The following is a 24,061-nucleotide window of genomic DNA, read 5'->3' as shown; positions in this document are numbered from 1 at the left end:
TAGGGTTACAACTCATGATTCTATTTGAGAACATTCATTCCAAAAACATTTCCAATTTACAAGTCAGCAATTTATAATCCTCGCATAACATGATTAACCATTTTATGCAACACACAAACCTATCAAAATACATCTTAGTAATAAAATGACGAAGGTAAAGAACGTTAAGAAAGGTTTGTGTGTGTGTGTGTGTGTGTTGTGGAATGTGTTTCGTCTTTCCTTTGAGGCTCGGCGTGTATCTCTGGACTGTCTCGAAGGTGCAATAAATGTGACCCTGTCATAGGATATTGCAGGCACCCAGATGGTGAATTATGTTGGAAGATGTTGTAAAACGAAGGTCCTTGTTTACTCACGTTCTGGTCTTTGAGTGCATAATGTGTTAGAGAGTCAGGATTCATTAATATGGAACAGATGGCTGAAATACCATCCGCTCATTAGTGTTACACTGGCACATTTACAAATGTTAATCCCTTGATTAAGTTGCTGTGTTATTGATTTCTAAAGTAAATTATAGACCTTTCTCTGTAAGTCTATTAAACTTCAACCATAGTTCTTTATTTGCAGCAATGCTGTGTTTAAGGTGGAGTTTCTATCATCCCAAACTCTAATGTTTACAGGCTAATCGTGGCGAACAGACCGTGTTTTTTCTGATGATTCAGCTTTCTGCCACTGTCTCCATCCCTCCTGAAAGATTAAAAGCTTCCAGAAACCCTTCTCTGATCTGCTCCAGGTCGATTCAAGCGTCAGCAGGCGTGCCGTGAGCATCGGAGCGAGCGCTGCTGTACACATTACAGATCTGAGGGATCAGGAGCTTTATTTGTCAGATCAGAACTCATAATGCTGTATTTCTGTACTGTTTTTTTCATGCAGTATCTATTTCAGTTGCTGTTGTGTGGACTGTCATCATTTATTGATCACGTGTGCTTTATACAGTATGATCTGTGTCACTTTTTAAATATAGATCAAAGATTTCTTTGAACAGCTGTAAATATTGATACAGCCTTCTTTTATATTTTATGAAGACTTTCAGTTTACCTGGACACAGTCTTGCATGTTTCATAGACGATCATATCATGGCAGGGATTTATTGCACATATTTAGACTTGCTGGTGGTGACATTAAATTGGGGAATTTATTATTACTAGATAATTCAAGTTCAAGTTCAAGTCTGCTTTATTGTCAATTTCCACATGTACAGTACATACATACAGAGAATCGAAATTGCGTTACTCTCAGACCCCGGTGCATACAGATAACATTAACATTAAAGCCTAAAAAAATAACTAGATCAAATATAAAATTTAGATACAACTATACAATAAGGGAATTATAAAAAAAGACATATAATAAAAATAAAAGTTAAAAATAAAGTTAAATAAAGCAGCGCAAGGTAAATGACAGACATAGTGCAAATCAATGAAGTGAACAACAGTGCAGTTAAAATATTTTTTAGTGCAAAAAAATCACTTATTAAAAATATCTTAAGTCTGATTAAAGTGACAAGTGACCAAGAGCAGTTATTTAACTGACTGATGAGGTGGTTCCATGCCGAATGAGGTAGTGAGCGGTGAGTGAGCAGACCAATGCTGCACCAGTGACTCGTGCATGTCATCAAATAATTAGTGGGGGGGGGTTCATAGTTCAGTGGTGCCTGGGGAAGAAGAGGGGAGGGGGGGCAGGTTCGGGAGGGAGTTCAGCTTCCTGACAGCCTGGTGGATGAAGCTGTCCTTCAGTCTGCTGGTCCTGGCCTGCAGACTCTGCAGTCTCCTCCCTGATGGCAGCAGGCTGAAGAAGCTGTGTGATGGGTGGGTGGGATCACCTGTGATGCAGAGGGCTTTGCGGGTGAGACGGGTTCCATAAATGTCCTGGAGGGAGGGTAGAGAGACACCAATGATCTTCTCAGCTGCTCTCACTATGCGTTGTAGAGTCTTTCGGCAGGACACGTTGCAGGCGCCATACCACACAGTGATGCAGGTCGTCAGGATGCTCTCGATGGTGCCTCTGTGGAAGGTGTGCAGGATGGGGGGTGGGGCTCTGGCTCTCCTCAGTTTGCGGAGGAAGTAGAGACGCTGTTGTGATTTCTTGGCCAGTGCTGCGGTGTTTTCAGTCCAGGAGAGGTCCTCTGTGATGTGCAGACCCAGGAACTTGGTGCTGATCACTCTCTCCACAGTCGCACCGTTGATGGTCAGAGGAATGTGCTGAGTGTGTGCTCTCCTGAAGTCAACAACAATCTCCTTCGTCTTCTCCAAGTTCAGAGAGAGATTGTTGTCACTGCACCACATGGCCAGGCGGCTCACCTCACTCCTGTAGTTTGTCTCATCTTTGTTGCTAATGAGACCCACCACAGTCGTGTCATCTGCAAACTTCATAAAGAGGTTGGAGTTGCGTGACGGTGTGCAGTCATCGGTCAGCAGAGTGAAGAGGAGGGGGTTCAGCACACATCCTTGGGGGGCCCCAGTGTTCAGTGTGATGGTGCTGGATGTGTTGCTGCCGACCCGTACTGTCTGAGGTCTTCCAGTCAGAAAGTCCAACAGCCAGTTGCACAGCGAAGTGTTGAGCCCCAGCTGACTCAGCTTGTAGATGAGCTGTTGAGGGATGATTGTGTTGAATGCTGAACTGAAGTCTATGAACAGCATTCTGACATAAGAGTCCTTTTTTTCCAGATGGGTGAGTGCTGAGTGGACGGCAGTGGAGATGGCATCATCGGTGGAGCGGTTGGACCGATATGCAAACTGGAAGGGGTCCAGGGAGGGGGGGAGGGCAGACTTGATGTGGTGCATGACTAGCCGTTCAAAGCACTTCATGAGGATGGGGGTAAGTGCAACAGGACGGTAGTCATTGAAGCAGGATGGAGATGGCTTCTTCGGGACTGGGATGATGGTGGTAGTTTTAAAGCATGTGGGAACAACAGCCTGACTCAGTGAGATGTTAAAAATGTCTGTGAAGACATCAGTGAGTTATGCTGCACAGTCTCTCAGTACACGCCCAGGGATGTTGTCAGGACCCGGAGCTTTGCGGGCATTGATCCTACTGAAATATCTCCTCACGCTGTATGGGGTCAGAGTCATCACCTGGTCGCCGGGAGGAGGTGCAGTCTTCTGTGCAGTGGTGCTGTTTTGTTGCTCAAAGCGAGCAAAGAAGGTGTTCAGCTCGTTCAGCAGAGAGATGTTGTTGTCACAGGTCCGTGGTGGGGGCTTGTAGTCCGTAATGGTCTGTATCCCCTGCCACAGGCTCCTAGTGTCTCTGCTGTTACTGAATTGGTGAGCTATCCTCCTGGAGTGCTGTCTCTTAGCCTCTCTGATGCCGCGGGACAGGTTGGCCCTAGCTGTTCTCAGGCCCACCTCATCTCCAGCTCTGAAGGCAGCGTTCAGCGTCTTCAGGAGTCTGTAGACCTTCCCCGTCATCCATGGCTTCTGATTGGCCCGGACAGTGATAGTTTTTGTGATCGTTACATCATCAATACACTTATTTATGTAGGCAGTAACAGTCTCTGAGTACTCCTGGAGGTCAGTGGTGTTATTGCATGTGGCAGCCTGTTTAAACATGTCCCAGTCAGTTGTGTTGAAGCAGTCCTGAAGAATCTCTGATGATCCTTCTGGCCACACTTTAATCTGTTTGTAAACTGGTTTGGCGACTTTAATGAGCGGTCTGTATGCAGGCATTAGCATGACAGTGATGTGATCTGAGGCTCCGAGGTGGGTGAGTGGGAGGGGGAGGGCTTTGTAAGCTCCTCTCTGTGTGGTGTAAACAAAGTCCAAAATGTTATTACCTCATGTTGGAAAGTTGATGTGCTGGTGTATTTTTGGAAACACACTCTTAAGGTCAGCATGGTTGAAATCCCCAGCTATGATGAGAAAAGCATCGGGGTGTGCTGTCTGCTGCTCACTGATGTGTTGGTACAGTTCTTTAAGTGCGTCGTTCCTGTTGCTGGTGATGTTGAATGGGGGAATGTACACTGAAATGAGCAGTATAGCAGTATATTCCCTCGGCAGATAGAACGGCCGGCACTTAATAATCATAAACTCCACCAGGGGTGAGCAGTGTTTGCAGATCACAACAGTATCGCTGCACCACGCGTCATTGATATAAAAACAAAGCCCGCCCGCCGCGGGTTTTTCCTCCCGCGACGAGAGCTCTGTCCGCTCGATAGCACGTCAGCTGGTCGAGCTGAATAGCGCCATCTGGAACGCTTTTGCTGAGCCATGTTTCCGTGAACACAAAAACACAACAGTCTCTTACAGTCCTCTGAGTTGAGCGTAGTAAACGAATGTAGTCCAGTTTATTGTCCAACGAGCGTACATTAGCCAGTACTGTATTTGCGCTTACAGACAGGTAGACGCGACGACAACGTGCAAAAACACTGCGACTCACAAGACAAAAAACACGAAAACACCGTTCTGTCGGGACAGAGAGAAGCCGCTGCATGTGGACGCGCTGCCATCTTGGAAAAGCGATTATATATATTATATTTATTAGAAATACTGTGCAGAATCCAGCTTCTTCTTTACTAACCACTGCAACACAGTTTAGTTGCTAAATGCATTTGTTTATATCAGAGAGGCCTAGTGCCAGGTTTTAATCAATGTAAATACACAATATAAATTAAGGTTAATATTTTATGATTTTGATTTATTAAACTAAAAATACTAATAAAAATATTATATTTACAGTTGTAGTCAAAATTAGCATTTGCAAAATTTTACCAAAATAAGGGGGGTCATACAAAATGCATGTTTGTTTGTTTTTTCAGCACTAACCTTAATATGTGATTTCACATGAAAGATGTTTACATAGTTACATTTATAAAGATTACCCTTCCTAAAGTTTATACAGTATGTGCTTGATTTCGTAATACTGTGTTGTTAGCTGAATGATCCACGCACGTCCTGATTTTGCCAAGTCCGATGTGTTCCTAGGTCAACATATTTTGTTGACCCTGGAACAACATTTTACTCCAAAAATATATTCTTAACCATATCCCTACACCTAAACCTAACCTTAACCATGAGTAATCCCTAAAATCAGAGGAAATGATAGATGAATGACACTGATGTACAAGCACCAAACACTGATTTTAAGCATAAACTTCACAAAATCTATAAACTGGTTCTTGAAATCTGATTGGTTAATCACAATGTTGTTCCAGGGTCAACAACGATGTTGTCCCAGGAACATGTCTCACTTGGTAAAATCAGGTTAGGCATGATCCACAGCTGTGTGTTTCTGTTTTGTGATGGTTGTGCATGAGTCCCTTGTTTGTTCCGAACAGTTAAACTGAGCAGCGTTCTTCAGAAGAAGCTGTTTCTTCAGTTTTTCAGCATCTTTTGCATATCTGAACCCTTTCCAGCAGTGACTGTATGATTTTGAGATCCATCTATTCACACTGAGGACAACTGAGGGACTCAAACACAAATATTAAAAAAGGTTCAAACATTCACTGATGATCCAGAAGGAAACACGATGCATTAATAGCCGAGGGACGATATGTGAACTTCTTTTGTTTAAATCTTATCCAGACCAGTACTAAATAAAAAATAACATGCATTTTGCATGATCTCTCTTTATTTTGGTAAAATAATGTACATTATCCTGCAAAGTGTGTGTAAACTTTTGACCACAGCTGTATATATTTCTTTATTATTTCTAATAATTATTTCTAAAGCATGACTTCTTCAGAGTTGCTTTACACCTCACTGAACACAGGCTTGCAGTAGATATCAGAAAGTCTACGCTGGTTAAATCAAAGGGCTGTGCTGGTAATTAGGAGCTTCAGTTACAGATGTTCTGCTGAAAGCTCATCAATGGCTAATTATCTGCTTCAGCATCCACACTGCCACTGGTTTCACCCAGCATGCCAACAATCACAGGAATAGACTTTATATTGAGTTTTCAAAAATAAGACAAAGTATTGTCTAACTGTGTTTAAGCCTGCCGAGTAAAAACATGCCAGATGAGCACAAGCATTATTCATTATTTTTGAGATTTAAAGTGTAAGTTTGGATGAATTATGATTTGTTTCTCTCCATTTGGATGAATGGTGTTTTATCATCTTAAACCACTGCAGACAGCATCCATCATCATCATCATCATCATCATCACAGGTAAAGCTCTGAAGCGTGAAGCTGTGGTCAGAGAGAAACATGTTGACCTCGAGCTCTGCTGGATGCTGAAGAACCAGAGCAGATCACAGCCAAGCAAGATTGTTCATGACGTTACTTATTTGAGCACATTTTCATTTTTTGCTGAACTAGTGCTGAATGTTGAGTTGGCGGTTTTTGTAAACATCACACTTTCTTTACCACCTTTGTTTCCAGCCAGAGATTGGCTGAAGTGGGTTCGGTGAACTTTTTGGTCTGACCACTAATAGGTCTTCGTGCCCTCTGCCTTCTGACAAATAAATTTGGGATGCTGTTTTCCTGTCGTAGTATGGACTGTGGAAACAGAGGCTTTTGAAACGATGTAGCATGTTTAGTTTTGTATATGTCTATAGCAGTAATGTTAATTGCAGTAATGTGATATTCAAATTCAAGCCGTTTCTAAAGATATTTAATTTGCATGCTTTTCATATTACAGTCCTAAAAAGACAACAGAAAATGTACTCACACTTGCTGTCCTGCGGCAAAACATGAGGCTAGTTGCTTTTAAGAAAATTCTGAGTAATCATGCCAGTAAATGGTGAAATATGTCCTGCCAGAATATTGCATGAAACTTATGTCTGTATCATCTCAGTGAGGTTTACACATGCACAGTAAAGCAAATGTAATGTCTTTGCTTCGTGGTTAAGAGTGGCATCGTCATCCAACAGAGTTAAGTCATAAGGTCGTTTAACAAACGTTAGCAGCCAAACCTGCATTTAGCGTCTTCATAATCGCATTCTATATATAAAGTCTATTTAAATTGTTCAGATGAGCAAAGCATGAGTCTTTCCTTGCATAATTAGCATTTTAATTGTTTGGTCAGACAGTTCATATGAACGTATGTATTCATGTTCATAAGTCGGGGATTAAACGTGGAATTATGTTTTGTATTTGCTGAATATGGAAACAAGCGTATGTGCACAGTACCTATAACAGAGCTTTTCATTTTGCAAGATTCGTTCGCTTAAAAGATATGTTCAAAAAGAACGGGGATTTGCACGATCTCTGGCCACAACGTGTGGCTTGGCGAGAAGAGCAGTGTTTGGTGGGGTAGGAGTGATCATGGGTCCAGCAGAAAGCAGCAGATCTGAAAAAACCCCGGTATAGAAATCTTCGTCAGAAGGAAGATTGGGCCTGAGATAAGATGACAGACAGAGCGACCCAAATGCTGACAAACAGTCTATGCCTAAAAAGCGTCGTGGGACAGGAGGAAGGAAGACTGGATATATATACGCTTGTGTGCTAGTTAAGATTAGCTAAACGAGATGCACCTGTGCCAAATTGGATGATTATCTTATCGTGCTCCTTCCGAACTTTGTTAATAAAACCACATCGTCTACATCAGGTCGCCGTGATTTTGCCAAGTAAGACGTGTTCCTGGATCAACATTATTGTCCAAAAATATAGACTTAACCCAATCCCTGCCTCCCTACCCATAATTTATTCCTAAAATCAGTGTGAAATGATAGCTGGCTAACAATGCTGTAGTAGCAGCTAAACCTGATTGTGAGCCTAAAACTAATATTTCCTGTGAAGTTATATCTCAATTCTGATTGGTTGATTGGAATGTTTTTCCAGGATCAACAAGGATGTTGACCAGGAACATGTTGTAGTTGGTGAAATCAGGCTCACCTCTACATCAGACGGTCAGAGTGGCCTTTGGGCGATGACATTACACTTGGTTTTTGTCTGGAGATAAATACATTAAAAATACAATTCATACATTCAATGATTTCAATACACCTTTTCAACAGTAAGCATGTTTTTCATTTGTAAATTAACATTGATTTTTATATTTATTTTGAGTTGCATTACGCTTTAAAGTGATAGCATGTTAAGTCTTATTTGTTAGGGGAACATATTTTAATATTTAACAGTTGTGTGTGCAACCAACAAAAACAAAGTTTTTCTATTCTATAAAAATAATTGTATATTTTTATCCAAAAACAGTAACTGTCTCCTAAAAGACATGACCTGCACTGCTTGCACTGTGCAACTCTTTAATTTCTGCACTGTACATTTCATTAAAACAGCTAAATTAATAAATAAATAAAAAATACTGTATATTTATATATATATATATATATATATATATATATATATATATATATATATATATATATATATATATATTCTTATACTATATACTTTTTTGTACAGGATCATTCATATTTGAAATGTTATATCTGAGACATTTTTGTTCCCCAAAATTAAAATATACACGGTGCAACCGACATGAAGAAACATGCCAAAATAAATAGATCAAATAAAATAAAAATTCTAAGCAAATGTTTCAATTAGCACATGCTTTTCTCTTAAATTCGTTACATTAATGACAGCTGATTATTTAATTTATTTTACCTTAAGTAATATTTTTCATTATTTATTTGGAAGAGAAATCTTCTATATCATTATAAATGTCTTTACTGGCATCAATTTAATGTGTCCCTGATTCAAAAAAAAGTAATGATTTATTAATTTATTGAAATGTGTAATTTTTTAGATTAAAATCTGCAGAATTCTGAAGAAGGAATTTAGTTGTAGAAACTTATCGGTAGCTGAAACTGTTTCCGAAATATCCACAGTATGTAATAACTGAAGATGCAGGGACTTGTGAGTGACCGCTGGTGAAGTTCAGCAGTATTTCAGTGATATGAATAAGTTATGAATGAAGTATTACTGATGAAACTTCACTGCACTCCATCAGATACGAACGATGTGAAGTGTGAGATACGGCACTCTCTGAAACCAATGAGAGAAAATACACGCCATGCAGGAAATAAAGTCCCACTTTATATTAAAGATGGTCATAATGAGGATGATTTGCTAGCAAGATATAAATCACATCATATTAATTATGTAGTGATCAAGAGATTATCAAGATACACTTTTTATCCAGGACCCATGTACCAAACACTAGCAGAGAATGTAGAATTGAGCATTTACGATGATACATTTTGTATCTCTGTCATATTTGTATTCGTGATCATTTGATTCTGTTAGTGCTTAACATTGCATTTATTTAATAAAACTACAGTAAAAACAGTGAAATATTACTCCAGTGTAAATCCTCTGTTTTCTGTGTGAATCTGTGTTAAAGTGTAATGTATTTCTGTGATGCTCCGCTGTATTTTCAGCATCATTCCTCCAGTCTTCAGTGTCACATGATCTTCAGAAATCAGAATAATATGATCATTTACTGCTCAAGAAACATTTCTGATTATTATCAATGGTGACAATATGCTGAGAAGCTTTAATGATCAAACCCTGTAGAAATAAAGGCAGATGAGGCTGATGATGAAGATGACACCAGTTCTATATAACATGCATTCCCTGTAAAAATAATTTTCATAGTTGTAAAGTAAAGCGAAGATTTTCTACTTCAAAATGTCATGTTTCATTTCAAGTTTTAGCCATGTCTTTGTAATTTGGAGTTAAAGTTGCTTTTGGGTTCTAGATATTGTTGTGGGGGGTTTTTTACGTCACACTGAGTTTTGTCAGTGTGAGATGATCTATGTAATGAACGATCTGACTGATTAAACATGAATGAAGGGCTCAAGGCGATGATGGATCATGAGCCGGGTGCAGACGTCCTCGTCTGTCTGAGATGAGCAGACGATCATTTATTTCAGCTGTCATGTTGGGTTTTCTCTCAGCTGTTTCGCACTCTTCAGTCAGAGACACGTTTGCAGAAAGCTGTGAAACTAAGTTTGATTCATTCTGCTCCAGACAGAACCAAAGGAGCTCTGGGAACAAAAATGGGCATTAATTATTGTTTGTCAGCGATACACAGTCATTTATATATATTTATTTAAATGTATAAAAATAATAATAAAAAAAAAAAGTTTTAGTAATTTTTTGTGTTTTTGTCATTTCATCAATCTTTAAAAAAAAAAATTATATTTCAATTTAGATTTATTTTATTTTTATTTTCCAGTTATTTGTAACAACGTTTCTAATTTACATTTTGTTTTTTATTTTTTTTATTGCATTTAATGACAAAAAAAAAAAAAACACATTTTACAAAATAAATAAAAAATGTATGGTAAATATTAAAATGTCTAAAGATTCACTGAGAAGCAAAGTAACAAGACTTCTCAGAAAACAATATTCAATTTCCTAATTTTGTAAATGTAAATGTTTCATGATTTAAAGATGTTATTTGTATTATTTGTATGGTTAATAATCATACAGAAAAAAAAAGTTTTTGCAGTTTATTCAATATTTAATGCCATGAATTTAACACTTTATTTTCTAATTTAAAACCTTTTTAAGGCTTGGGCAAATTATTGAGATTAAGAGCTATAAAACCCTGTAATAATATAAAGTAAAATGAATAAATGGTGCATTTGAAAATGAAAAACTATAATAATTTATGTATTAATAATTGTTCTGTTTCTTCATTTTTCTTTAAAATACTACTCTACTCACCTTGTTTCCTTCTATGTATTTACAGTGTCCTAGTTTGAATAGAGTCATTTACAGTTTTTTTCAGTCGCTAACAAGCATTTGTCCAAGCAGTTGTCACATTTTCAAAACTCTAAACACAATTAGCACAGCATCTATCTATTGTGGCCATACCATTCACACATTTCATGTCGTTTTCACACAATATGGAGTCACTGAACACATTTCCACAATGCTTACATATTCTGAACAGACAAGCTATACCTCCCAACAAAATTATGGATCGTTTTTGCAGTATTTACAAATGTTAACACACAACATCCCACAATAGCAAAAACAATGTTCCAAACCTTAGATACAGTATAAAAACCTCTGCTTCTGCAATGATATCAGTTCAAAAACAATATATCTTAGCTGATTTATGTTGTGTAAATTGGGCCAACCACAACTGATTCCAATCTGGCTTAGACTCAATGGCAGGGCTTATTTTTTAAACAATAAACTTATACAATACAAGGAGGACTTTGAAGAGTGATGTTTTTGGAAACAGAAACAGAAAAAGAGAAACACTGTAATGTATGGACGAAGAAGAATAAGAGCAAGGGGCCCAGTGAGAAGAGCAGGAGCAGTGAGAGGAGCAGGAGGAGTGAAAGATGCAGTGAGAAGTGAGAGGAGCAGGAGCAGTGAGAGGAGCAGTGAGAGATGCAGTGAGAGGAGCAGTGAGCAGTGAGAGATGTAGTGAGAGGAGCAGGAGCAATGATAGATGCAGTGAGAGGAGCAGGAGAAGTGAGAGGAGCAGTGAGAGGAGCAGGAGCAGTGAGAGGAGCAGTGAGAGGAGCAGTGAGCAGTGAGAGATGTAGTGAGAGGAGCAGGAGCAATGATAGATGCAGTGAGAGGAGCAGGAGCAGTGAGAGGAGCAGTGAGAGGAACAGGAGCAGTGAGAGATGCAGTGAGAGGAGCAGGAGCAGTGATAGATGCAGTGAGAGGAGCAGGAGAAGTGAGAGGAGCAGGAGCAGTGAGAGGAGCAGTGAGAGGAACAGGAGCAGTGAGAGATGCAGTGAGAGGAGCAGGAGAAGTGAGAGGAGCAGGAGCAGTGAGAGGAGTAGGTGCAGTGAGAAGAGCAGTGAGAGGAGCAGGAGCAGTGAGAGGAGCAGGTGCAGTGAGAGGAGCAGTGAGAGGAGCAGGAGCAGTGAGAGATGCAGTGAGAGGAGCAGGAGCAGTGAGAGGAGCAGTGAGAGGAGCAGGAGCAGTGAGAGGAGCAGGTGCAGTGAGAAGAGCAGTGAGAGGAGCAGGAGCAGTGAGAGGAGCAGTGAGAGGAGCAGGAGCAGTGAGAGATGCAGTGAGAGGAGCAGGAGCAGTGAGAGGAGCAGGTGCAGTGAGAGGAGCAGTGAGAGGAGCAGGAGCAGTGAGAGATGCAGTGAGAGGAGCAGGTGCAGTGAGAGGAGCAGTGAGAGGAGCAGGAAGAGTGAGAGGAGCAGTGAGAGGAGCAGGAGAAGTGAGAGGAGCAGGAGCAGTGAGAGATGCAGTGAGAGGAGCAGGAGCAGTGAGAGGAGCAGGAGAAGTGAGAGGAGCAGGAGCAGTGAGAGGAGCAGTGAGAGCAGCAGGAAGAGTGAGAGGAGCAGGAGAAGTGAGAGGAGCAGGAGCAGTAAGAGGAGCAGGAGAAGTGAGAGGAGCAGGGGCAGTGAGAGGAGCAGGAGAAGTGAGAGGAGCAGGAGCAGTGAGAGGAGCAGGAGCAGTGAGAGGAGCAGGAGAAGTGAGAGGAGCAGGAGAAGTGAGAGGAGCAGGAGCAGTGAGAGGAGCAGTGAGAGGAGCAGGAACAGTGAGAGGAGCAGTGAGAGCAGCAGGAAGAGTGAGAGGAGCAGGAGAAGTGAGAGGAGCAGGAGAAGTGAGAGGAGCAGGAGAAGTGAGAGGAGCAGGAGCAGTGAGAGATTGTTTTGTTGCCCCCCTTTTTTTATCTGGGCTTTTTGCTGTTGTTGTTTTATGTTCAGAATGCTCTTATGTGTTTCATTGATATTTTGTTCACTGTAAGCAATACTGTCGAGCCTGTTCTGTTCTATCATACTGTGTTTCTACTGTACTGCCTCCTGCAGTAAACAGTAAAGGGAAAAATAGCTTTTTACTGGAATGCTTTTGAATGTGAACATTACTGTACATTTGGACATACAGTTCCAAACCAATAAATTTAGTGTAAAACAGTGAATTGCATGTTTTGCATGCAAATACCTGTAAAACTGAAACATAAAAGTCAATGCAGTTTTAGTAATGTCAACAATAGCCAGTATTTTGAAACCTGGTGTACTTTGATTGACTGTATGTACCTTGTGAGGTGAAAACAAGTGTTATTCTTTGACAGAATAATTTAATTTTAAATGGGCCAACCACAACTGATTCCAATCTGGCTTAGACTCAATGGCAGGGCTTATTTTTTAGACAATAAACTTATACAATAAAAGGAGGACTTTGAAGAGTGATGTTTTTGGAAACAGAAACAGAAAAAGAGAAACACTGTAATGTATGGACGAGGAAGAATAAGAGCAAGGGGCCCAGGGAGAAGAGCAGGAGCAGTGAGAGATGCAGTGAGAAGTGAGAGGAGCAGGAGCAGTGAGAGGAGCAGTGAGAGATGCAGTGAGAGGAGCATGAGCAGTGAGAGGAGCAGGAGCAGTGAAAGATGCAGTGAGAAGTGAGAGGAGCAGGAGCAGTGAGAGGAGCAGTGAGAGATGCAGTGAGAGGAGCAGTGAGCAGTGAGAGATGTAGTGAGAGGAGCAGGAGCAATGATAGATGCAGTGAGAGGAGCAGGAGAAGTGAGAGGAGCAGTGAGAGGAGCAGGAGCAGTGAGAGGAGCAGTGAGAGGAGCAGTGAGCAGTGAGAGATGTAGTGAGAGGAGCAGGAGCAATGATAGATGCAGTGAGAGGAGCAGGAGCAGTGAGAGGAGCAGTGAGAGGAACAGGAGCAGTGAGAGATGCAGTGAGAGGAGCAGGAGCAGTGATAGATGCAGTGAGAGGAGCAGGAGAAGTGAGAGGAGCAGGAGCAGTGAGAGGAGCAGTGAGAGGAACAGGAGCAGTGAGAGATGCAGTGAGAGGAGCAGGAGAAGTGAGAGGAGCAGGAGCAGTGAGAGGAGTAGGAGCAGTGAGAGATGCAGTGAGAGGAGCAGGAGCAGTGAGAGGAGCAGTGAGAGGAGCAGGAGCAGTGAGAGGAGCAGGTGCAGTGAGAAGAGCAGTGAGAGGAGCAGGAGCAGTGAGAGGAGCAGGTGCAGTGAGAGGAGCAGTGAGAGGAGCAGGAGCAGTGAGAGATGCAGTGAGAGGAGCAGGAGCAGTGAGAGGAGCAGGTGCAGTGAGAGGAGCAGTGAGAGGAGCAGGAGCAGTGAGAGATGCAGTGAGAGGAGCAGGTGCAGTGAGAGGAGCAGTGAGAGGAGCAGGAAGAGTGAGAGGAGCAGTGAGAGGAGCAGGAGAAGTGAGAGGAGCAGGAGCAGTGAGAGATGCAGTGAGAGGAGCAGGAGCAGTGAGAGGAGCAGGAGAAGTGAGAGGAGCAGGAGCAGTGAGAGGAGCAGTGAGAGCAGCAGGAAGAGTGAGAGGAGCAGGAGAAGTGAGAGGAGCAGGAGCAGTGAGAGGAGCAGGAGAAGTGAGAGGAGCAGGAGCAGTGAGAGGAGCAGGAGAAGTGAGAGGAGCAGGAGCAGTGAGAGGAGCAGGAGCAGTGAGAGGAGCAGGAGAAGTGAGAGGAGCAGGAGAAGTGAGAGGAGCAGGAGCAGTGAGAGGAGCAGTGAGAGGAGCAGGAGCAGTGAGAGGAGCAGTGAGAGCAGCAGGAAGAGTGAGAGGAGCAGGAGAAGTGAGAGGAGCAGGAGAAGTGAGAGGAGCAGGAGCAGTGAGAGATTGTTTTGTTGCCCCCCTTTTTTTATCTGGGCTTTTTGCTGTTGTTGTTTTATGTTCAGAATGCTCTTATGTGTTTCATTGATATTTTGTTCACTGTAAGCAATACTGTCGAGCCTGTTCTGTTCTATCATACTGTGTTTCTACTGTACTGCCTCCTGCAGTAAACAGTAAAGGGAAAAATAGCTTTTTACTGGAATGCTTTTGAATGTGAACATTACTGTACATTTGGACATACAGTTCCAAACCAATAAATTTAGTGTAAAACAGTGAATTGCATGTTTTGCATGCAAATACCTGTAAAACTGAAACATAAAAGTCAATGCAGTTTTAGTAATGTCAACAATAGCCAGTATTTTGAAACCTGGTGTACTTTGATTGACTGTATGTACCTTGTGAGGTGAAAACAAGTGTTATTCTTTGACAGAATAATTTAATTTTAAATGGGCCAACCACAACTGATTCCAATCTGGCTTAGACTCAATGGCAGGGCTTATTTTTTAGACAATAAACTTATACAATAAAAGGAGGACTTTGAAGAGTGATGTTTTTGGAAACAGAAACAGAAAAAGAGAAACACTGTAATGTATGGACGAGGAAGAATAAGAGCAAGGGGCCCAGTGAGAAGAGCAGGAGCAGTGAGAGGAGCAGGAGCAGTGAGAGGAGCAGTGAGAGATGCAGTGAGAAGTGAGAGGAGCAGGAGCAGTGAGAGGAGCAGTGAGAGATGCAGTGAGAGGAGCATGAGCAGTGAGAGATGCAGTGAGAGGAGCAGGAGCAATGATAGATGCAGTGAGAGGAGCAGGAGCAGTGAGAGATGCAGTGAGAAGTGAAAGGAGCAGGATCAGTGAGAGGAGCAGTGATAGATGCAGTGAGAGGAGCAGGAGAAGTGAGAGGAGCAGGAGCAGTGAGAGATGCAGTGATGTCAACAATAGCCAGTATTTTGAAACCTGGTGTACTTTGATTGACTGTATGTACCTTGTGAGGTGAAAACAAGTGTTATTCTTTGACAGAATAATTTAATTTTGAGTCAGATTTCCAGTGTTTTGGTAAAGTTGGTGTGTGCAGATAAAGATGTGTTCTATTTTGAAATGAAGGTTTAGTATATATTTAACAAAATGTGTTTTTGAGAAGAAAATTATCCATTTGGCCAATTGTGTTTTGTAGGTGTGAGTCTGTGTTAAGAGTTTAGAAAAAGTATCTGAAGTATGGTTAAGCGCTTGTTAGCGATTGAAAAAAACTGTAAAGGGGGGGTGAAATGCTCATTTTCACTCAATATCCTGTTAATCTTGAGTACCTATAGAGTAGTACTGCATCCTTCATAACTCCAAAAAGTCTTTAGTTTTATTATATTTATAAGAGAAAGATAGTCTGTACTGATTTTTCCCGGAAAAACACGACCGACTGGAGGCGTGACGTGTGGGCGGAGCTAAAGAATCACGAGCGCCAGTAGGCTTTTGCGTTGAGAGCATGTGGAAGCTGTGACATTACCGTGAGGGAAAAGCCATCATCCAAAACAGACCATGGCTTGCAGTCAGATTCAGCCGTTTATTTATGATCCAGAATCAGATCCAGAGGCTGAAACTGAACTTTTTTTACAACTTTTTTAAGCTGTACATGTGGAAAGTGCAGTTTGATGACATCATCGCATGTTGTTTACTTGATGTGCTTACGCGCCGATAGCTAAGTTAACAACACAGAGATATTTGAAGCAGTTTTACTCACCTCATGCGGTTCCAACACACGATCGTGACCCTTTTTCGTTGGGATTGCATCATCCTTAAGAAATAAACGATGTGCAAATCCGTCGTCAAACTGGGCCTTGTTTGTAAAACAAGCATCTTCGAAATGCAGGGAACAAACACAAACACTTGCACAACTCCGTTGATGCTCTGTAAAAATAAACTCCATCCACTGGTCCCTTAATGCTGTTTCTCTTTTGGTAATCTGTGCAGGGTTGTCTTGCCCTGGCAACCAAAAACACACTTCTTTTGTGACATTTCTCGACGCTCTCGCTCTGATCAGTGAAGTCTGTTGTGCTCTCAGTGCTCTGCTATACGGGAGCGCGCGCTCTTCCGGCAGAAGTGCCTCAGGACACATATAAGGATATTCCGCTCCATCTAACGTCACACAGAGCCATACTCGAAAAAAACTTTCCCAAACTTGTGACAGACTGGAAGGAGTATTTTTGGAACAGAAATACTCCTTCAAATGTACAACTTAATTTTTTAAACTTTGTCCATGTTTAGCATGGGAATCCAACTCTTTAACAGTGTAAAAAACTCAGTCTGCATGAAATAGCATTTCACCCCCCCTTTGATGTGTTTTTAAGTCATTCTTTAGTGAACTCAAAGGATGAATCCAGCAGTTTTCTTTCTTCTGAGAAGGCCTTTTCTAAACCGTGTGAAAAATGCAGTCAGTTCCCATCAAACTGAGACCAAATTTCTCCAAGCGGTACCATATTGTGAAATGATCCGAGTGCTGAGAGAAACCGATGAGCCCCTTCAGAACGACTGTGATGCATTAGCATACTTAATGAGCCATTAATGAGGAACCAGCGAGAGGAGAACACGATTATTAACTTCAGACTGTACGAGAACATCATCAGAAATGAAGAAAAGCAGAATTACACCAGTGTTTTCACTGATTTGATACCAGACAGCGCTAGAGAGATCAACTCTAATCTCAGAAATGTGTTTTTTACTCTGATCGCTGCAGGTTTCTGAACGGTTTATAGTTGCACAAAATGTGAAAGGAGGATCTTAAACTCCTGTGAGCACATCTGATCTCCTCTGCTCCTTCATCTTCTGATGTGTTAGTGTTCACTTGGCCGTGGCTTCATTCATCATCGTGTGTTCTGTAAGCGAGATGTTATGGGCTCTTGGTGAAGGGCTCGGATCCGTGCACACGGTTGGTTGGAAATGGAAATGAAGCGAGCTGTTTTGACTCTTACTCCTGGTTTCTCCACAGATGTCGCTCGTATGAGGATTGTTGTGGGACTCGCTGCTGCATCCGAGCGCTTTCCATCCAGAGACTCTGGTACTTCTGGTAAGAACCGCCTTTTTTCATTTACTGTTGGATTTTAAGAGCAAATTATACAGCTTATACAGCTTTTGTGTGTGTGTGTGTGTGGTGTGTGTGTGTGTGTGTGTGTGCGTGTCTGTGTGGTGTGTGTGTGTGTGTGTCTCTGTGTGTGTGTCTCTCTGTGTGTGTGTGTGGTGTGTGTGTGTGTCTCGCAGGCTGCTGCTGATGATGGCTGTGCTGTTCTGCTGCGGCGCTGGCTTCTTCATTCGCCGGAGGATGTATGCGTCTGCGCTCAGCGAGGAGCCTGCCTTCAACGTGTCCTTCACCAGACACCCGGTCAGCTCGCCAGGTGAGCGTTCACTCTCCATCACAGATCTGGACCCTAACCATCACTGACGCTCTCCAGCGTAGCTCACAAAACCTGATCTTCCAGAAGATTGGACTCATTTATAAGACATTCAAGGAGAGAGAGAGGAAACCGCTTCAGATTTTACTGGCATAATGTGACATCTTTACAGCAGGACCAGATACTCCAGGAGACTTCACTTCATTATGTCCAAGAGGAATTGATTGCGTTGTGGAAAGTGGGTGTAAGCTTCTCTGGTTTGCCATCGATCGCGGTGTGATTCCCCTCTTGAACCAGCACGCACACGCTTGTTAAACTTGAGCAGGAGAAACAGAGAGTCATTTCTGAGGAAAAGCAGGTTCTTACATTACAGACGAAAGACTACAATATGAACATTTCTTTCTTTTTTAAACATGAACTGATCGATCAAACGCAATAAGAGCAGGAACTTTTATTAAGAAAGTGATAGATATTGACTTCATAGACCATTCTAGAGTAGACAGCGAAGTTAGGCAACAATCTTCCTTGAAAATACTATCTTTATTCACATTACTGTTCAGAAGCTACATGGATTTGATCAAATATACTGTAAAAATTGTGAAATATTATTACAGTTTAAAGCAGATGTTTTTAGGTGAATTTCTGTTAAAGTGTAATTTATTTCTGTGATGCGCAGCTGAATTTTCTTCCCTAACCCCGAAGCCAAGGTTGGCACTTCACCACTGACCTGATTTATTCCCCATCTCTGTGCCAAACCAGCAGAAAACTGAAAATGAGCCATTCTGGTGATTGTGGTCATAATTTCAAAACAATGGAAAACTTGCACATTTCAACGTTTATTTGCATTGCTGCACACTTTCCTGCTAGGCTTTTATTATACATGTTTAAATCACATACGTGTTTGCATGAAGAATGAGTCGAAGTGATCGGACACACTGCATATGATGTCAAATAATGTACTGTGCATACAGCTGACATCAGTTTTCATAAAAACACATCCCTGTTGCTTATTGAAGAGTAGAACTCATTACTTTTCAAGATGAAAACATAGCTGTGTACAATTGGCAATATTCATTGTGAAATATTAAATATTCATATTTTTCCAACCACAAAAACTTGCATTAAGAAAATAGGTCACTTTAGTTTGGCTCTCAAAACTATCTGTACTGAGGGAAAATGAAGAGACTCGTTATATTTGCTGCTCGAGAGGAAAATTGAATTGAGAATCTGATTAAGACGGCAATTCCCTGGTTTTTATCTCTTAAAGAGTTTTATTTAGAGCACAAAATAACATAAAAAAGGAAAAGCTCTCATTCATCTTAAAAACTGGCATCAATAGGAGACTGAATCAAAGTCCCCAGACCAGCTAGAGATCTAGTTTCCTTCATCTGAACGATAGACTGCATCTACAAACATATTATAAAGCTGAAAAAGCTCCATGTGAATCTGTGATTTAAATAAATAGAAAGACATGATTAATATAAAATATTGTCTCGGGTTACGTATCCTGAAGGAGGGAACGTCAGTGACTGACGAATTGGGATCTCGCTAGAGAGACAAATCACTTCGAGTGTTAACAAAACAAGCTAATGAATGTTGGCGTGCGAGATTTGGCGCGCGGGTATGAAAGGAGAGCGTGAGCAGTCGCACATTCAGTTTTTCGCTGAGGAGCCGAGACTGTGTGCCTCGGCCGTACGGCAGTGCTACAGCAACTGTGGCGATGGAACGTAACGTCTCCTTCAGGGAACGAGGGTTACGTAACCAAAATGTTCCTTTTCAGTTGATTTTTTTAAACTACTTTTCTGTAGTTTGTCAATGGCTCTCTGCATCTTACCGATGCCGTTACCTGAGCAGTTGAAAGCTGTATTTATTGCATGGACGGAGCAGAAAAGCAAGTGTCTAAATCATACGCACAGTTCCATTGAATGATAAATGTGTTTTATCAATGCTGATGAACCGAATGTATGACTAGTAAACTAACTAAAATAACCACAGCATTAACAACGATCTTGAAATAAGAGCGCAAGGTTTATCTCATAATCAGATGCATGAAGAGCTTTAAGAGCTGCACAGATTCAATTTACTGTTACATACGTACAGTATTTTCATTCTCAACTCTTTACATTCACTTATTACATAACCGATGAGGGTTTATGTGTATTTGACCATTTAGGCACGACCTTGAGCTCAGCGCTCACTTTAGCCGTCCGTGTTCTGTTCCGTCTCTGAGCGCAGGCACAGAAAGCCTCATGAGCAAATTCTCTTTCGTGCTTGAAAAACATGGATAAATCTAATCAACTTTAATAAATCAAGCACATCACTTCACAAGACTTGCACATGAAATTGGGCTTTTATGGAAGAGTGAAGGCGCACTGCTGGGAGTGGGTGCAATAATTGTTTTATCTGTTATTGTATTTTCAGGCTGAAATTGAAACTGTACTTCAATTAATTGCACAGCTCTGATTCCAGTAACAGCATGTTGACCTACATCAGTAAACCTTGACTTGATTTCAATCAATGTTTTTCCAACAGTCTCCCAGCAAGCGGGCATGCAAGGCTACGGTGACCCCTGCGGCGCCATGACAACGACCCTGACCCCTGCATACCCGGGTCAGCCGGCTCCATCACACATGCTGAGCTCGTACCCTCCGCCGCCCTCCTACTGCAATCATCCACCTCCCTCCTACGAGCAGGTCTTCAAGAACACAGAGAAGAAGAACCACAGCCAGTCCTCACAATGAGAGACCATCGTCTCCAGGATCTCTCCTTTTCATTTGCTTGATTTCAGGACGCCTCTTTCTTGCCTGTTCCCAGTCTGTTGTTTTATCGTTTGACAGGCGCACTACGGAGGAGCCAACAAGAGAACAAACGTCCTGATGCACAGTTTCAAACAGACTTCTCTAGCTGAGAGAGCTTTGAAGAAGCTGTCAGGACGTGAAGCATTGAAGATACTGAGAGTTTCCCCTTTCTTTGAAAAGTGGCTCATCGAGCTAAAGTGGACCTCGACAAGGTGGAAAGAACCCATTGACCTTCTGGAGAACAGGATGAGATGCCGTGGAGAATACATCTATCACCCGTCCATCAGAATCCTAACAGCAGGGAGTTACGTACTGTAGATAGCGCTTCTGATCTCCGATCATGCATTTTATCATATTACAATATAATGCTATATTGATGACGGGTTACAGTACTCATGGCACCTGAGCCTCCCAAACACCACTGAATCAAAATTAAAAAGCTAAGTGTGCCTTTTATCTCACAGTTTTGTCTTTTATGGGACTTTAAGAACCTCACATATTTACACAATATTTAAATTGCCTTTTTTTCTCAAAATTTAAAATTTATAACTTAAATGTTTATCGAACAATTCTTAGAAAAAAATTTGGAATTGCAAGAACAGTTCATCGTGACTTTATCTCACAAAACTTTTTCTCGCAATTGAGAGTGTTCATTAAAAAAAGTCAGAATTCTGAGATTTAAACTCAAAACTCTAAAGTCAAATGTCAGAAAAGTCTGAATTTGAGGTTACGGTATATCACGCAATTCTGACTTTTTCTGACTTTAACACGCAATTGCGAGTTATAAAGAAACTTTTTTTAAAGAAAGTATTGTAAGAAAATACTTTTTTTTTTTTTTTTAGAATTGGACTTTATAACTCACAGTTGCAAGTTTACATCTAACAATTCCGAGGAAAAAAGTCAGAATTGTGAGAAAGGAATAATAAAAACTGTGACTTAAATCTCATAATTCTAACTTTTTCTCGCAATCGTGAGTTTACATCTTGTATTTCTGTCTTTAAAATTGCTAGTTTATATGCCACAGTTCTGTCTTAACTCAGTTTATACCACAAAATTCAAAGAAAAAGTCTTAATTGCAAGTCAGAACTGTGAGATAAAAAGTTGCATTTTTATTTTTTATTCAGTGGTGGAAACGCCTTTCATACAAACAGGAAATTGTCCTTTTGTTCCCATCCCAAATGGGTCAGGAATCTCTTCTGTGGGTATTCATTTGAAATAGATGATGAACTCAGGAAGCGAGTCTGTTGAAGCCAGCGATAGGAAGGTTTATTCACATCTTGTACACTTCATTACACCCATAGTGCCCTGTTTTTGTGGATGGGTCGGAAAATTGCAAAAGCTTGTTTTGGCTTACATGTCTTGTTTTGTTGGAGTTCACCCCCGATAATGGCCCTCTGTGCAAATTAATTATTGAACTACATTTACCATTGAAACATGTGCATATGATGAGAAATACAGCTGAGTGTTATTTGGAGGGAGTGATTTTATTTCATTTCAGGCCTCTTCATTAGAATAGAAAAGGATCAAATGTGAAGCAAATTGCCGCATTGCAATGCCATCACTGGATAAACATATTGCTTGCTAAACTGTTGTTTTACACTAAGAGTGCAGAATGCAGCAAATTATGGAGAAATGTGTGGGTCACATTTAAAACCTGAATTAAATTCTATTAGAAATAAGAAATAATAATTGGCATCAAATCATGCATATTTTTAGGACCATTAATTAACCTTTTTTCTACACTTTTCTACACATTAAGCACTGTAAGAATAATTTGGGCAAATGTGATTAATTAGCATTATAACAACAACAACAAAAAACTTTGAAATATAGGTGAAATATGACCTATGTTCTTCATAGCATTCATCAACATAATTTTTTTTAGGGATGCAAGATATATCAACCGATAAATGTTAATTTACCTGTTATCTTTATCAAACCGATAAGAGAATTTGGCCGATATCTTTGAGCCGATAAATAATGCATTATTTCCTTCAGACGCTTCAGATGCGCACTATTTGCCATGGTCTTTAATTGCTTGAAATATTATTGTAATCACTTTGAAAAGGAAAATACAGTGAACTACAACAAGTTATACTGAGATCAATACCTACTGTAAAATAATGCTATGGAATGTTTGTTCGCTCATGTTTCATCGCTTTGTTAGAGCACATCCACAAGGTACACATTCTGGTTAGCACGTTTAACTTTGAGTTCATTTGTGCATTTCTTTTTGTGCATATATAAGTTTATATTATGTTTCTGTTGTATAAAGATCTGATTTTCATACAGTATTATTAGCCTGCTAACAAAGCATTCATTCAGCTCTTCAGCTACAGAAACACTGCTATTTTATAGTGTTATTAGTTTAAGATACTTCTTTTTCAAACTCACTGATATATTATTAATAATAACCACCATAGTTAAACCATACGACCATATAAACCATATTGTTTTTTTGTTTTTTTTCATCAATACGGTTTAATTAAAATATATTCATTGTTGTTGGTGCGAAGATTATTTAGTCTAATTTATCCATGGCATATGATTTATGTATTTATATATATATTATTTATTTATTTTTAGGCAAGTTATGTTGTCCAGTGACTTGTTTGCATTATTAAATTTATTTGTAAGGCTGATTTATGTTATAGTTATGTTTAGGTGTTTAATGCCTTTTAATGGATAAAAATTCAGATTTATCAGCCAACATATCGGTTATCAATTTTCATATTAAAAGAATTATCGGTTATTGATATCGGCCAAAATTTTCATATCGGTGCATCCCTACATTTTTTTTAAAGCAATGGTTAAGTCTATTAAATACGACTGATTTGGAGAGAATTACTAGAATTCTAGAAGGGAACTTTCAATGTGGTCCTGAAGTTTTTATTTAAGCTTGCTTAATGTTAATTCAACATGTGATTTGTTTGGTACATATTGTGGAAAAAACTGACTTTAAAGTTACGTATTTTGCATATTTGAGTCTTGATTGATATAGTGAATGCTGGCTGGTTTCTATTCTTGATGTCGTGATTGAACAGAATGTAGCTTTGGGATCAGGACTGAACTCTCCACAGACTGGGTATTACAGTACATTAATTGCATCATAGCAGTCCCCATTATAAACTTATTATTGACTCGAACATTAGCCAGCATCAATAGGATTGGCTTTACCTCAAGTACATTCAACTAAGTGTTGTTTTTGTAGTAGTGCTCACATGGTTCATGGTTTCTTGAAGCTGAACTATGCAAAGACAGACTGAGTCCATTTGCTGATGTTAGAGTTTGTTTAACTTAAGATCAGATGGTGTTTTGTTTTATTTTCATGAACTTGTGATCGCAGAGCTGTTCAAATTACAGCGTAGAGTGTCAAGGACAGCTGTGAAATTGTACTGACACACCAGCAAGCAGTCGAAGTGAACCGCTCTCGATGTCCGAAAACCATCCACTACAATAATAAACTGTTTGAGACTTTTGCTACTTCTC

At 40.5% G+C, this 24,061-nt stretch overlaps 1 protein-coding gene across 1 annotated transcript in view; it reads left to right on the top strand.

Moving 5' to 3' along the window:
• vopp1b (VOPP1 WW domain binding protein b) overlaps window positions 1-24,061 on the top strand; it is a 34,577-nt gene extending 10,516 nt beyond the window's left edge. Inside the window, exons 3-5 of the mRNA XM_052542736.1 lie at window positions 17,375-17,452; window positions 17,644-17,777; window positions 20,307-24,061. Of these exons, the coding sequence (XP_052398696.1) occupies window positions 17,375-17,452; window positions 17,644-17,777; window positions 20,307-20,515 (421 nt within the window). The 3' untranslated portion in view covers window positions 20,516-24,061. The remainder of the gene's footprint in view (window positions 1-17,374; window positions 17,453-17,643; window positions 17,778-20,306) is intronic.

This window comes from Carassius gibelio, chromosome A24, assembly GCF_023724105.1.
Source record: "Carassius gibelio isolate Cgi1373 ecotype wild population from Czech Republic chromosome A24, carGib1.2-hapl.c, whole genome shotgun sequence".
Taxonomy (NCBI): Eukaryota; Metazoa; Chordata; class Actinopteri; order Cypriniformes; family Cyprinidae; genus Carassius; species Carassius gibelio.
This window is presented reverse-complemented; position numbering and strand designations above follow the sequence as displayed.